The sequence below is a fragment of the Strongylocentrotus purpuratus genome, unplaced genomic scaffold (assembly GCF_000002235.5).
Source record: "Strongylocentrotus purpuratus isolate Spur 01 unplaced genomic scaffold, Spur_5.0 spur5_scaffold_18, whole genome shotgun sequence".
NCBI classification, from domain to species: Eukaryota; Metazoa; Echinodermata; class Echinoidea; order Camarodonta; family Strongylocentrotidae; genus Strongylocentrotus; species Strongylocentrotus purpuratus.
In genome coordinates, this window is record NW_022145603.1 from 10,854,760 (window position 1) to 10,870,306 (window position 15,547).

Below are 15,547 nucleotides of genomic sequence, written 5' to 3' on the forward strand. Positions count from 1 at the left end.
AAAAAAATGAAGGTAGGGGGGTTTACCCCCCCCCCTGCGTACGCTTCTGACTCCTGTTATTACTTTTAATATATTATTAGAGATTTTTTTCTTTGAATTGTGCAGTTCATGTTAATAAATCTATTTGTGTAAGAGAAGACCCCTTGTCCACAATTATGTTTACTTATGAAGTCCACTTCTTCTTGTCTTAATAAACCAATTCTACTTAAGACTACTTTATATTTATAGGCCATATGAAGCACTTTTTGAGGCACAAGTTAAATCTTCCATTTGATTTTACTTTGTACTGTGGTCCATTAAATTGGAATGTTGATTTCCACACTATATTAAAATTAAGGCCAACCATGACATGAAAAATAGCTTTTATGCCAGATCTATTTTTATTTTGTTAAGGAGAAAGGGACGCCTTGATTGTCGTATTGATTTTGTTTTCTTTTTGTTCCAACAGATGGAAACTGATGAAGAGCTGGAAGGAGCTAACTGATGAGTAGACATTACAACATTTCTTATATTTTCAAGATGAAGCTGAAAGTCCCATGCAGGTAAAATTTTCAGGATATTTAGCACACAAATATTAAACGACCACCTATTAATTCACTAAAAAGGAAATGGAACTAAGTGTATGTTTCAAGTGTGTATAGTGGAGGGAATATTTTATTCTAGTTCTTCCCTTTCTTTGTTTACAAAGGGGTTTGTCCTTATTTACAGGAGGTCCTGTGTGTAGAAGAACGATGTCTAATGCACATTCAAAGCACTACATAATAATGATAATGATCATACATGTAGGGTATACACAGGACCACTTATTACTTTTTTTTTGTAAGTGGTCCTTTCACTTCTTGAGCAATGAAGATGAAGAAGAACACAACATAAGATTAACGAAAGTCTGTTTATACGATGAATTATGGTTGATATGTATCTATTATTATCACTTTTTAATTGAAGTACCTACATTGCTTTCTCTTATGTAGGATGATGCTTCTCTACAGTGGATGATGAAAGCATGCTGATTACAAACCCAGGAGAGGAATAAAGAACAGATATTGACAGAATCATATCTAGAGATGTGGGCCTACTGCACTTCATACAAGCAAGTGTGCTAATATACCATGTAGGTACCCCCAATAAACTATTGTAGGACACATTTATCATGCAGAAAGTTATAGATCTGACAATTATAGTTTTCATTGTCCATTGACTTGTAAAAGAATACTTGACTGAATATCACAATTGTGATTTAGATTAAAACTAAAATGTCAATATACATGAAATGTAAGTCTACATAACGTATGTTTCAATAGCATTATTTCCTGTACATTCTCTGTTCCAAGTTGTTTGGTCATTTTATGTAAACCGAGTATTATTCATTTATGACCACAAGTTTACATTACAAGTACATTGTACATGTACCAGTATTACTTATTTCATACTTGTCTGATCCAAGCTCCATCAGGCCTATTGTCTTAATGGGATCATCAGAAATAATCTAACATGTGGTCAGTAACTAGTTTTGTAGGAAAAAAAGTTTAGGTTTTCCCACTAGAACCCCAAGTGAATATTAGTCCTTCCTCTTTTTGTCAGAGCAGGTATCAGGGTGTATGTTATTAGTTGTTGTTTATTTTCTTATACACTGTATCTTATTTAATTTTTCCATTCAACAGACTTGGGTTATCATCACAGCCCTTTCTTCTGAAAACTAGCCTACAACTTCATCGATGAATGCAGAAGACATCTACATGGGACTACGTCTTAAAGATGCCCCCTCATATAATGAAAGAGGACAGTAGAGATGGGTTTAATCTTGAATATTTACATACTATTTATTTATTATTTGTATTATATGTTTGTAGAATACCACATTTAAAAAAAGCTAATGAATTTATCATCTTGTCAACTTTCAAATAATTAAAGATAACTAATCATCAATGAATAAACATTAATGACATTTTAACAATGTCAACTACCATCTTATAGGATGAAACTGAGTGCTGGGCAGAAAGAAATTTCCTTGAAATTTGAGTGATAAAGATTTATCAGTCTATATCAAAGATTGAATCAATCAATGATATTTATAATTATAATTATACATGTTGAAATTCATTTACCTCAGTCTATGGACTTCTGTATTTGAAGTTTTGTAGATTATTACATTATTGCTGCTTCAAGTATTGTATGTAAGAAGGTTTGAAAGACAACCCTCTAAATGCACTAAATATGGAAACTGCTAATCATCATTGCCTGTTGTATCCAAACTGCTAATTTTAATAGAATCATGTTTTGATACTTCCTAGCTTAAGAAAACAGGGGGGGGGGGCTTGTTATCCTCTTCCTGGTGCTGTTTCTAAATGGACCATGTAACAGGTTGCAAAAGTGTAAACAATATTATATTTGTTATATGTTTATATTAGAAGGATTTAGAAAATGAAAACGTTTTGAATTATAGAATTACTGTTGCTAGAAGTAATGGCAGTATTGATGTGTAAGGGAAGGGGTGGTTTTCCCAGTGAAATTAACGGTATACCAATGTCAAATTGATAAAAAAGAGAAACTATTCCTAAAAATAAAATTATAAAGGACATGGGCCTCCCAACTAACTAACCCTGGTACCACTCCTGTTTTTTTTTTTTTTTTTTTTTTTTTTTTTTTGAGGGGGGGGGGGGCGCCCCAATTCAAAATTTCCAGTGTTAAATTCCATTGTCTTTAAACAAAAAATATGTCAAGATATTGAAAAACAATGTTTCACTTTCCGTTTTCAATTCGAATAAAATGATTAACATATTTTCCGATCTCTCTGGTCTCTACATTAAAAATGTTCAAAGCTCCTGCAAAGGCTGCAAAAAGGAAAAGTGAAGATAATCCAAGTGAAATGTGGACAGTTATGGAGTGAATATGGATCAATGGTTGATCGTAGTTGATAACGAGTAAATGTAAATGAATGGTATTACGACTGAAAGTGAGACAGAAAGGAACTGCAACAGATTGTTCAGTCAAGACAACAAACCGTTAGTTGCAGAAGATAATTTACGAAAGACAGAGAAAGAGAGAGAAGGGGAATCATTAAGGTACGATGAGAGTGGGTGGAGAAAAACCATCCTCTTTGCCACATAATTTGTTTGTATAAAATAAGGACACTTTATACATTAGCATATTTAACATGTATAATCATAGCCAGAGAATGTGTTGTTATATGGCTTATAGCATGTTTGAGTTAATAAAACAAAAACAGACCCAGTTATTGATAGACTAAAAAGGGAATAAGATCGGATCAGTATTTCTTATTCAATGAAGTTAAGGCCACTCCCCCATATTAAAAAACAACAACAACACAACAACGAGAGGTCCACTTCCCGATGCATTCTGGGTACACCAGCTGTTATACTGGTGATCGATAATACAAGTTCGAGCGCGTATTTCACCTAACGGTGATCGCATCAGAATAATCTACGCTGATTCGCTGAATCACTTGCGTTGCTAGCGCGCAGCGTGATGAATAAATTACCCATAATTCCGTACAGTAGATTATTTGACCTCTCTAATTACGCTGATACGCGTATTGTCTTTTACCATGTAGTGAACATCATTCCAGTACACGTTTCGTGGGGAGCATCCTTCAGAATGCATAATTCATAGGGCTCATGAATTATGCAAGGGGGCTTATTTTGGCTTCTAATGGATCCGGACAAAATGGCGGAGCTTGGGGGGCCTGGTTCAACGTCAAAGTGACGGAGGTTTTTTTTTCAAGTAAGGGCATGGTTTTACATGGAATGTAAAGGAAATATTTCCTTCTTCTCATATCTCGATTGAGGATATTATTCTCAATTTCGATTTTTAATGGTAAAGAAAAGTGTAAAAAGATGTCGATAATTTTACCATATGTCATGTAATATTAACCGGGCATGGTGGCTCAGTCGTTTGAGCGCCCGCCTCATGAACGGGAGGTCGTGGGTTCGAACCCCGGCCGAGTCATACCAAAGACTTATAACAATGGGACCTTCTGCCTTCTAGCTAGGCGCTCAGCATATTAGATTGGAGAAGGGTAAAAATAACATATTATGTTATGCAGGGCCCGCTGGAAGAACAGTTTCATAACTGAAGTGGCTACCCTGGGTAAATAAAAGTTATTATTATTATTATTATTATTATAATATAAAATGCGCGCGGGTCGGTTGATCTCCCAAAAGGAGCGCGAAGGAATTGATATGCTGTACACTGTTTTGCTAGATGGTCTTATCGAGGAGCTGAAAGACAAGACGCTAGGTTGCCAGTTGCTGAGCGGCTGTAGCACCTCTAAATAGAGCAGCCCAGACACTGAGGCAGGTGCATTAAGTACATCATGCTCCTGAGCTGAATGTACCACTCGACCGTCACACTTCAGCCGCCTGTGTGTAAACATCCCATTGGCAGCTTCCAGATTCTCATTCTCGCTGCCGTTACATTTTGTCTATCGCCACATAGCTTTCAGAAATCAAGGTATATTATGTTGCTTGCAGACGAAGAAGAATTGTCTCGCCGTCGCTATCATGTATAAGTGCTGATCATCGCGCGACTAAATGGTGGAAATCACTGACCCAAAGGAAAGCCGCGGCACATAAGTAATGGTGATGAAGGAGTTTGGGTTCCTTCTCAAGCTAGAGTAGATGTGTTTTTGTTAACACCTAGCTGTTACCTTGATGCATGGTCAAAGTTTGACCATGACTTGACGGGTGTCTTGACACCCATAGTTCAAAGAGAATCAGAAAGAAAACAAGCGGATATAGGTATAATCATGCACATCCTACTACGTATTAGGTCCATGTTACAAGGTAGTCAGAATCCATCTGCATGCTCCCGTGCCGAAGTGTGGCCCTGTGTGGGACTTCTGCGTTCCCTTTAACACATGGCTCGAGACCCACCTATCCCAGGGGCGGGGGGCATATAAACCAACCATACAGTAACAAACCTAGCATGCAGTGGATTCTTCGAAAGTAGACAGGGGAAAAGTTAAAAGAGTTAAATTTGAAAAGAGAATGACAGCTAGGGAGGCAAAGGAAGCTTATGCCCTCAATCTGGTAGAGAACCAGCCCATTCCCTTTAAATAAAATGATAGGCGAACAATAATTTACATCCTTGTTTGTTTGTTATATTTGCACTTTTTCATATCAATACAAAGAAACATACAAATAAATATAATGAAATAACATGTAAGTTTGACAAAATTTGTTTCTAGTTGAAATAAAAGTTTCATACAAAAGGAAAAAGCAGGAGACCACATGTCGTAAGCGTAAATGCTTGAACATGACCGTGGCCTTTGCCGAGTTAACATAATACAAGAACAACCCATGCAACTGCATTGTATTTAATGTTAAATAAGATATAAGTGAAGTGATTAAAAGTGAGCATGGTTGAATTAATTTTGAGTGAAAATAACAAAACAAATTTGGTGAAATATTTCGTGTTGAGAAGTGCATTTGTGCAAGGTGCAAAAATTTAGCTTGGTGAAACAAAAAGAGACTAATACCGTAATATTAATTGTGTGTTGGTTTAAGTTACGAGTGATAATATTAAATATATGCAGGGTCCATTCCTGTTAACAAAGACAGAACAATTCAAGACATAACAAATTAGATAATTTTTAAATTTCTATGTAAGATCTAGAAAACTATACTGAGTTAACAAATATGCTTTCATATAAGCTTTAAAAGAATAAAGGGAGGTCCTCGTTTTAATATGGTTTGGTAAGTTATTCCAAATATCTGGTCCATGGTGTCTAATTGATCGTAAGGCTAAACTAAGTTTGGGATTATTAAGATGGTAATCATGAGTATGTCGAGTTAAATATGAGTGTACGTTTACATTTAATAAATAAAAGTTTAAGAAAGATGCTGGAAGAGTTTTGGAAGTGTACTTATACATAAAAATGGCAGTTTGGAGCGTATGTATATCATTAACCTTTAATGTTTTTAATTGACTAAATAACGGGTTCGAATTTGCAAGATAGTTAGAGTGTGTACAAATACGAATTGCTCTCTTCTGCAAAAGAAATATTGAGTTTATTTTAGTTTTACTACAGTTTGCCCATATAATATTACAATATGTTATATACGGTAAGATTAAAGTATTATAAAGAATAAACAAAGATCTATCATTTATCAAACATTTCATTTTATACAAAATACCAATATTCCGGGATATCAAAATATTTATGTTATGAATGTGTTCGTTTCAAGACAAATTTGAGTCAATAATAACTCCTAAAAATTTCGTTGATTGTTTTTCTACCAGGGATAAACCATCTATAAACAAATTACATTGTGGTTGGTCTTGGGAGTTAAAGGAATAGTTGAGTGTTGGTCAATACTCACATTAGCGAACGAAACTATGATCTAAACATAAAAAACATACAATAAATGTCTAAGAATGCATCATTGAAGATATAAATCCGAAATATTACATTAGAGTGAATTTATATGCAAAAAACCTGTTCGACTGCAAATGATTTTATTTATCAAAAATTTTACTTTCGAGGCGTGTTCAGTGTAATTGTATAGCGCCACCTCTCGGTCAAGCGGCAGCACACCGTGAATTTTCGCCAAGACGATGATCGGATATGGGCGTGCAAGTAATATCCGAACCATGTCTATAGCGCGCTGACTGGTTTATATTGTACACATTATGGTATGCGAGGCCTGCACATAATTGCATGGTCTGTGGTACTGGTAGCGCTATTGTTTTTGAGCGCGATATGCGAATACTGTATGTGTATGTAGTGCGAGTACGCTCGACCTAGTAGTAGTGTATGTGTATGTATTGTACGTCTTATGACCCAGTTGATTACTTCTACAGTGTAAAGAAAGTGGCTTACTCTATCTATCAACCAATATGTGAGACAACGCAAGGGCAATTTTGTATTTCGTTTGTAGGAACAAAGCTGTGGAATGATCTCCCAGATGAAATTAGATTAAAAACATCGAGGTTATCTGTCCACCTACCTTCTATGTAAATGACGTGGGCCTTCGTTTTTCCTTTTATATTACTTGTCTTCCTTTTATAATATGTGAAGAGTTTCATTCCAAAAGGAGCCAAATCCACTTTGGGTACTTCTGAGTAAATTGCCTTTTTTATTTCTCCACTTTCCCTTTAGCCATGTATACCTTCATGTTGTTATATATGTTAAAGGTGTCACCCTGCATGGACCTGATTATCTGCCAATAATGATAAGAAAAAAATCTTCCCTTCGGCTTTTCTGATGTTTACTAAATTTTTTGATTTTTTATTTTCGTGGATTTAGCTCCTTTTGGAATGAAACATGTTATTGTACCTAAAAAATAAAAAATAAATCATATTTTCTCAATAAAGTCACTGAAATTTTATTCAAATTTAGCAGCAAACCTTTCCTTTTAAATAATAATAGTGAAATCACACATAAATATAACCTTTCGAAAAGAAAGTAAACAACATTATTACAGTTTCATTCCAAAAGGAGCTAAATCCATTCAATTCCAAAAGAAGCTAAATCCATGTTTCATTCAAAAAGGAATTACTAAATCCACATTTTTTTTTTGGCACATATCGCACGACAACCAAATGCCTTAAGATGTTGATACCCACTTTGATAGAAAAATAAGGTTTTACAAAATGGAAAAATACTAGAAGAGAAAAGGTAAGAAAGAGTAAAGACGGATTGAGGACGGTAAACCCCAAACAAGAGACTCAAAAGATCTACCCCAGAATCCTCTCACCGGCACCAGAGTTGCCTAGGCCAATGATGGCCGAGAAGATTGCGCAATGTACCGCGCCGGTCTGGCAGGAAGGTGCCAATTGCGGTGAGGGGTTTTCATGGACCAGTAGATCTGAGATTATATTATCCAAAAAAAAAGAGATGAATATGAATTGACAAATAGTACCAAAAATAGAAGAAAAAAAAGAAATAAAGTGAAAGGCGTAAATATTCTAAAAAAGAATGAAACGCCGATAATACCAAACAACAACAACAACACAAAATCTAAAAATTTGATAGAAATCAGAAATAACTGGTGGATTTTTTGTCTTATCATATGTTATAGGTCCAGAGCGACACCTTTAACATATATAACAACATGAAGGTACATGGCTAAAGGGAAAGTGGAGAAATAAAAAGAAATAAATTTAAAAAAATATTAAAAATTGTTGTATCAATATACTATAATGAATAACAGTAGTGAATTAATTTAACATCTTACTTGATTCATACTTGTCCATAATGCAGTGTTTTTCAGTATTCTTATTTTGGTACTGCATGCAATTGTAAAGTTAAAAAAAAAAAGTGATTGTAACTTCTTGTAAATAAGTTGTGTTCTACAGTGCCTGTGTATTGCATGACCTACGTCAGTACGTGATAACTTGTAAATGTGTAAAGACATAAGATTTTAATATAATTATAGTAATGCTAAAATGAAGATACATAACATATTTTTATGGTGTACATTGAAAGCTTTATTCGGCCATAACTAACAGTTAAATTTACACAACATTATTGAGATGAATACAAATTATAATTGCTGTACTGAAGGCAATATTTAAACGTGATGTTGATTTCAACCATTGCATACAAACAGATCATGTGTATTAAAAAAGGCACATTTTTATTTAGCATCTATCGCTATGACAACTTTAACCGTCGTCATTAAGAAGGAGCAATATACTTTATTTGTATACCACCATGTCTTGTTACTTATTAGTTACTGCTTATTTATATACATCTTATCTTGTGTCTTTCATAAAAACTTGACATACTCTATAGGCAATGTGTAGATAAGTTTACCAAAGAAAAGTATCTATAACAGTAATGTTTCTACGCGCTTGACAAATATACTATTACCCCGGTCATTTGATTCAGTGCTTGCCCGCACACAATGTTTTGACTAGTACGTGATCATACAAATTTTGCCGAGAAACTGCCTAGTAATTGATATATTTGGTAAATTATTATATCTATTTGGACTTGATAGATATAACGCATGTGTCGCGCACTTGTGCGTAGTCCCATATACATCTTTCTGTGTACAGTGCTTGTAACTTTACCAAGACTGGGCCAATTTTTTTATCATTTCGATGATTCTAGAACCTTGCAGTACACACCAAGACTTATATGCTAGATGATCAACCTTTTCTGATCGATTCCACAACAATCCTTTCACAATGCAGTCGCATGACCATAACTGGTTTTATCTTTTAAGTTTCACATCTTACTTTATATATAAATGCTTTAAAAATTGTCTGAGTGATTCTTTTCCTTAATGTGTACGAGTATACATGTATACATACTCCATATCGATCTCAAATCCTGAATCATATCAGTTTCAGCACAAAATTAAGTATAGTTAGGTACATATATGTCTTTCACTCTTCCCTAATGCTCGACTATGAATATCACCTCAAGTGATTAACATCCAACATAAGGTTTTTCAAAAAAATAGCACAGACATTTCAAAACTGGTCATGTCCTATACGCACACAAAAGACAATTCTGCGTTGTGTGTACTGAGTTTCATATGAATCGATCAAACTACTTCCAATAGTTTGCTCACATACTTATTTTACACACTGCACATGCATTGAGTTTTATACTGTTATTATAATGCCTCATCAAAGATACCAAAACTATAAAATTGCTAAAACTTGGAAAGAATATGCTCCACAAGATTATTAAAACAAAATTGTATTCTTTGTGCAAAGCTTGGTTACCATGGAGGTACCTTAACAGACAGACACAACAAATGTGTCTTGCACACCCTCGGGTCAATCGGTATACCAAGTTTTATTACAATTTGCAAAAAAATTGGAAAAAATTTGACCCAGTTTTTTACAATAGACCAACAGAAAGACTCGCCTGCCCAACTGTATCCTTATTCCTTTATACACCCTTTCAAACTACAAAGTAGTTACAGGCAGCATATCTCTTGATGGTATAACCTTGAACCGCAATACTTTGGCGTTGAGCTGATTCACGTTCATTGATTCAAATGATGCATGAAACCAACTGTTTTGCTGTCTTGTGATCATTTCTCTTTTTCGCTTGCATTATTTTAGTCACATTGATTGCATTAAACAAAAAATGAAGATTATTTACAATAAGATATTCTACAAATCTTTCTTCTGTCCATGTTGATTTTCAACAGGTTCCGAAGTATAGTCTTTTTCATGATCGACTGTCACCTCAGTTACATGCACAGTCACTAAAACCAAACACATTGTTGACTCATGGTTTGACCTCTTGGCTGTAAATTTTATAATTACTACCGTAACTTCTTCAAGGAATATAGGTTGCCAAATAGATACAAATTGAAATATCCACCATTTCCACATGAGCAAGCACTGATTTTATCACAAATTATGAATTGTATAAATCACATAGAGCTTTTATACACTGATGTCACAATTTGTCTTTTATATTCCTACATTTCTTCCATTTGTAAACTTGCCAACCTCTTATTGTAATACAATATACAAGTGCCAAGCATGGTGGCTAATCTAGCAACAATAACAATTTATTTCTGGTACATGTATATCATGTGTTATGTGATTTTTTTCCTCCAGATAACCACATCCCCATGATCCCCAGGGACACTCTAGTATCAAGTTTGGTGGTATTTTGTCAAAGGGTCTCTGACATATCAAGAATACATGCTCGTAATGCTAAGCCACGCAATCTTTCACCTCCGGACCACAAAATCATTAGCAACCAAATGAGTCCAAAATGTTAAGTTCCAACCAATCCTCAAGATAGCCTAAAAACATGCCACATGGACAAATTAAATCAAGGCGATTAAGAGTCTTGCATGCAATCATGCAACAATGAACCTCATTTGACCTTTGACCTACTTATGTGACCTTCAACTCCAGAATATCATGGAGGCCAATAAAGGGCATCTACCAATCAAGTATGGTTACAAACAGATGCAGGGTTGGAAAGTTAGCAACCCTAATTGATTTTTGCAGGTAAGATTTCACATTAGACTTCATTCAAATTTGTGTACAGTCACGGAGGATGGACGGAAGGACGCCATTTGGATCCCTTAGTCTCTGCTCGAAAAAAAGCAGTTCTCAAGTCAGACAATCCCAAATGTTCACTACAGAGGATTACATGGATTTCTCTAATCGGCCTAGTCTCCTGGCTAGGATCACATCAACTTGTGGTGGAGGAAATGGTGCAAGCCGGGGCCTTGTGTCTAGGGTCATCAGGGAGCAGAACAGCCTTCGAGAACAGTGGTCCTTGGTCCTGTTCTCTGCGTTCCAGTATCGCACCGATGAGTCCTTGTACATACATGTAGGGGTAGGTCTTGGGGACCTTCTCCTTCTGGGCCACGTAGTTGTTGGCACGCTTTGACCATACTGCAACATATCTGTATCATAAAATAAAAGAACATGCAAAATGTAACAAGTTGCATTATATGCACACTCATTCTTGTCAATTGGAAATGATTCATATCTCTTAAAGATAAACTTGAGTTCTGGTAAAAAAAGAAAATGAATTCTCACAGAATCTAACGAAACTTACACTGAATGTTCAAGATTACAAATAAATGTCATGTGCCAAACAATTTTGGAAGAAAATGTATACTGGCTGAGTAATGAGCATAGAAAGATAAGGAAATCAGGGTAGTACTAGCCCCGACAGGCCGACACCATGTGTGTTGTCCCATATACATCTTTCTGTGTAAGTGATTGTTACTTTACCAAAACTCTGCCAAATTTATGATGATTTTGATGACTCCAGAACCTTGCATTACACACCAAGTATATTATTACACTGAATCCAAGTCCGCATTTAGGGTCAAAAATCAGCAGCATGATTGACAAACCATCAGCTTACAGTCCGTCATCTACATAATTTAGATGTGCGTCGTGTACAGGGACAACTTCTTTAGATGACGTCATATTTTGGCGATTTAAAATTGGCGTTCCCAGGAAGGACAATTAGATATTTAATAATTTCCCCAAAATTGATAAATTTCATGGGAAAGAACTGCCAATTCGGATTGCCCTGTCCAACTACACAGGGAAAACAAAAAATCATGTTTTTTTTTTTTACTCCACCCACTTTGGATTGCCTTGTCCATCTAAAAAAAAATGTACAAATAAAAATAGGAAAAACAAGAAAGAAAAGAAAACCTTTTTTTCTTTCTTTCTAATTTCCACTCACTTTGTATTGCCTTGTTCATCAATCTGGTCGGGCCTGTCCTTGTGTGCCATGTAGTCGATGACCGCAAGCAAATTCCTTGCCCGGTTTGCTGGGTAGCTGGATGGATAAGACAAACAATTGGTATTACCACTACCATGATGAATGAATAGTAAATGCTTTAGACAAATCTCAGACTCATTGGCCCGTAGTCACAAAGGAGGTTTGTAGGAGGTTTGTACAAACCATGGTTTGACGATGGTTTACATCTATGGAATGCTGCTCGCATACCGTAAATTGTAAATTAACATTGTTAACAAGTATGGAGTTTACATTCCTTCTCCATCAGTTTACAAATGGCATTCCATAGATGTAAACCTTGGCCAAACCATGGTTTGTACAAACCTCCTTTGTGAATACGAGCCATTCACTTCAGTTCTGGATTTGTGTTGTAAATTATTGACTCTTAATTAAAGGTAGTTACATTTCCCTGCTACAACCACTCCAACTTGACTTAACATCAGGTACCGACACAAGTACGATACAAAGTCTGCTGTTTCAAGACTCTGCATGCATCCAAAAGTGATTTCAGCATTTATATAGATGTCATTCATAATTTCTCATTAACTTTGCTATTTGCTTCAAAATATGATATTGTAACTGTAACCGTACTGTAATGATATGTTTCAACTTTTCCACAATCTTACTTCAAACATACAAAATGATACTAAAAATACTTACTCAAAGGAATACCGCTTGGAAGCATACATCAGTATATGGTTGTGGAAACACTCGAGCATGCTGGTGTGCCTAAGGAATTATGAAAACAAAATAAAAACTGATATAAATGATAGGGCATTTCATTATTTTCATACCACAAAATCAATATTGAAAATCCCATGTCATACACATGAGCAAATAAGATGCATTATCTTGACCTGCTGATATGTCCCAATTTTATAGGTCATAACCGAAAAAGAGCTCAATCTTGCAAACATGTACGTAATGAACGCATTCTCATTAAATTCCTCTCAATTTACAGAGCCTTTCGTACATGTATACAGAATCCTACCTGAAGCGAGCAAATCAGCAGAGTAGGCCAAGTTCTCCATGAATTTGCGGTCAAAGGTGACTTGTACTATTCACCTGCTAATTCCCCTACTGCTGCTTGGAATTTCTTCGCTGGGGATGGATTGTGTTGTCTGTTCTTCATATCTGTAAAAAGTGAAGAAACGAAAGTCATTCACAAAGTAAAAAACATTCAGATTTTAAATCACCAAAAGAAATTATTTTGAAGATGGCATTCTCTAATAATTATCACAGCTAGCCAGATTTGGAATTTGCATGACTAATAACTGATGCATTGGTTCTCTGTCATGTATGTGAAGTTGAGACACTCTTTGGTAGAGATAAATATAGATGAGACAGTCACATCTCAAGCAAGCTATAGTATAACCTTGTCGACTTTTAAAAAAAGCAGGATGTTTACCCGGTTGACTAGCCCTGCACGTCATCATTACAAAGAAAACAGCAGTTGTAACGAGGGACATTAAAGGTAGGGTCTATTACAAAGTTTTGGGAAATTTTGAAAATTGGGTGGATAGTGATTCTTTACAATTTTGATATATTTGGATGCCCCTGTGGAAGTATTATAAGCACTAGAAAATTTAGCTCCTAAAACACTTCTGCTTTCGAAAAAAATTGAATATAAAAATTTACCGGTGCTCCCGGTAAATTTTGATAAATTTAAAATAGCGCCTACGGTCGTACAACGGTAGCTGCTACCATAAAAATCCCGGAATATGTAGTTGTGATATATAATTTCAAAAAGGTAATAGCCAATCGGTCAATTGTAGCTTGTTGTAGACTATAGCTGAATTAATATATTGACCTTGAGAGAGAGTTATAGTATACCCCATAAAGAGATTATTATTTACAATTTCATCACTTTAGACTCGATTTCAACGCGACAACGTTCACTGAATATTGTAGGATCGCATATGCTTCCAATATTTTCATTTGAACCAAATTCATCCGGAGGTCTAGTGGAGCCAGACGTAGTCTCAGTGGAACAACCGACGATATAGAGACTGAAGCTTTCGGTCTACTGTAGACCTAGGCTAGACTATCAATATCATATGATTCATGAAATCTGAATTAAAAATCCAAGGCAAGAGATAACAAAACGTAATTTCTTAAATTTGCCGATTCCATGCATCTAGTCTCTAGACTAGATCAAATTAAAACGGTAGGCCTACCCAATGCAGTGGGGCGTATATCATTTCAACTTACCTCTCAGTGAGCTGGCATGTCTATTGCATCCTCTAGACTCGGCAACGAGAAGGCCGCCTGCAGCTCGCGAAGTTTCTCCGCCGTACCCTGGCCTTGTTCACAGCCACTCCCGCGCCTCCTCTGGGCCGGATGGTCGAGCTGCCATTGCTTGTTTCTCTCCTTCCTCTTACCGTCTTACTTAGTCTTATTCCGATTTAGCGTAGCCTTAGCCTTGTCCTTAGGCTTAGCACTAGCTGAGTCCGAGTCGGCCATCGTCCGTGACCTCGAGCTCCTTTTCCAATCTCGATCTCGTTATCGTATTTCAATCAAAGCTTGTCTGTAGCTGTCTAGCGTTCGATCGGCGCCGGTGATAATCTGATATGAGCTGTGTGTGTTATACTTTACGTGAAAGCAGCGTATTATTGGAATTGATCAGCTGTACTGTATTACTAGCGCGCGGTCGGATACCCGCCTGCTAGCTACCTGTAGTACTGTACGTACCAACGAACTCAAACACTCGTTGTAAATACGCTGGTTGTTAAATGACATAGAGGGAGCTAAACACGTAAATTCAAAAAATAAACCGTCGAAAGTCAAAAGTGATGTCCGGACGTCAAACACTTTTATATAATGTTTTGAAAGCAAATTGCACAACAATTAGAGCATTTGATTTGGAATTATTATCATCTCCCATGTTTTTTTCGATGATCTTTCATATGGTACTGAAATAAACCAAATTTGTTTTGGAGGGGCACTTTGGAAATTACCAATACTCAACTATACCTTTAATAGTTCTAAAACGGATAACATTAGTTTTACTTATATTTAAGGATAATTGATTACATTTAAACCATATTGAAATATTACACAAATCATGATTTACAGTATCAACAAGTGTATCAATATTTTTGTGTGAGTAGAGTTTATTTGTGTCGTCGGCAAAAAGAATGTAAGTTAGAATATTTGATGATTTTATTATATCATTTAAGATGGAGCCTTGAGGAACTCCACATGTGAGGTTCAATTTTGAGGAATTATTAGAATGATAATAAACATACTGTGTTCTATTTTTAAGACCAGGATAGAGCAAGGCCTCTGATACCATAGTGTTCTAGTTTATGAAGTAAGATTGTATGATCA

General features: G+C 35.7%; 1 protein-coding gene and 1 long non-coding RNA gene across 4 annotated transcripts; one reads left to right on the plus strand and one right to left on the minus strand.

Annotated features, from left to right (window-relative positions):
• The first annotated feature begins 819 nt into the window (after nt 1-819).
• On the plus strand, nt 820-1,761 carry LOC115925416. Its single transcript, XR_004064700.1, has 2 exons — nt 820-1,111; nt 1,662-1,761. It is a non-coding gene; the product is annotated as an uncharacterized LOC115925416 (long non-coding RNA).
• Nucleotides 1,762-9,489: 7,728 nt separating this feature from the next.
• On the minus strand, nt 9,490-15,198 carry LOC115925417. Of its 3 annotated transcripts, XM_030989189.1 has the most exons (5): nt 14,429-15,198; nt 13,209-13,351; nt 12,878-12,946; nt 12,161-12,256; nt 9,490-11,360 (listed from the first exon to the last, which is right to left on the minus strand). In XM_030989189.1, the coding sequence occupies exons 3-5, from the start codon at nt 12,934-12,936 to the stop codon at nt 11,144-11,146; spliced, it is 372 nt and encodes a 123-aa protein (XP_030845049.1). In that variant the 5' UTR covers nt 12,937-12,946; nt 13,209-13,351; nt 14,429-15,198; the 3' UTR covers nt 9,490-11,143. The 3 variants fall into 3 exon arrangements, with proteins under 3 accessions (XP_030845049.1, XP_030845050.1, XP_030845048.1); XM_030989190.1 differs by lacking the exon at nt 13,209-13,351; XM_030989188.1 differs by lacking the exon at nt 12,878-12,946.
• Between the last annotated feature and the right edge of the window lie 349 nt (nt 15,199-15,547).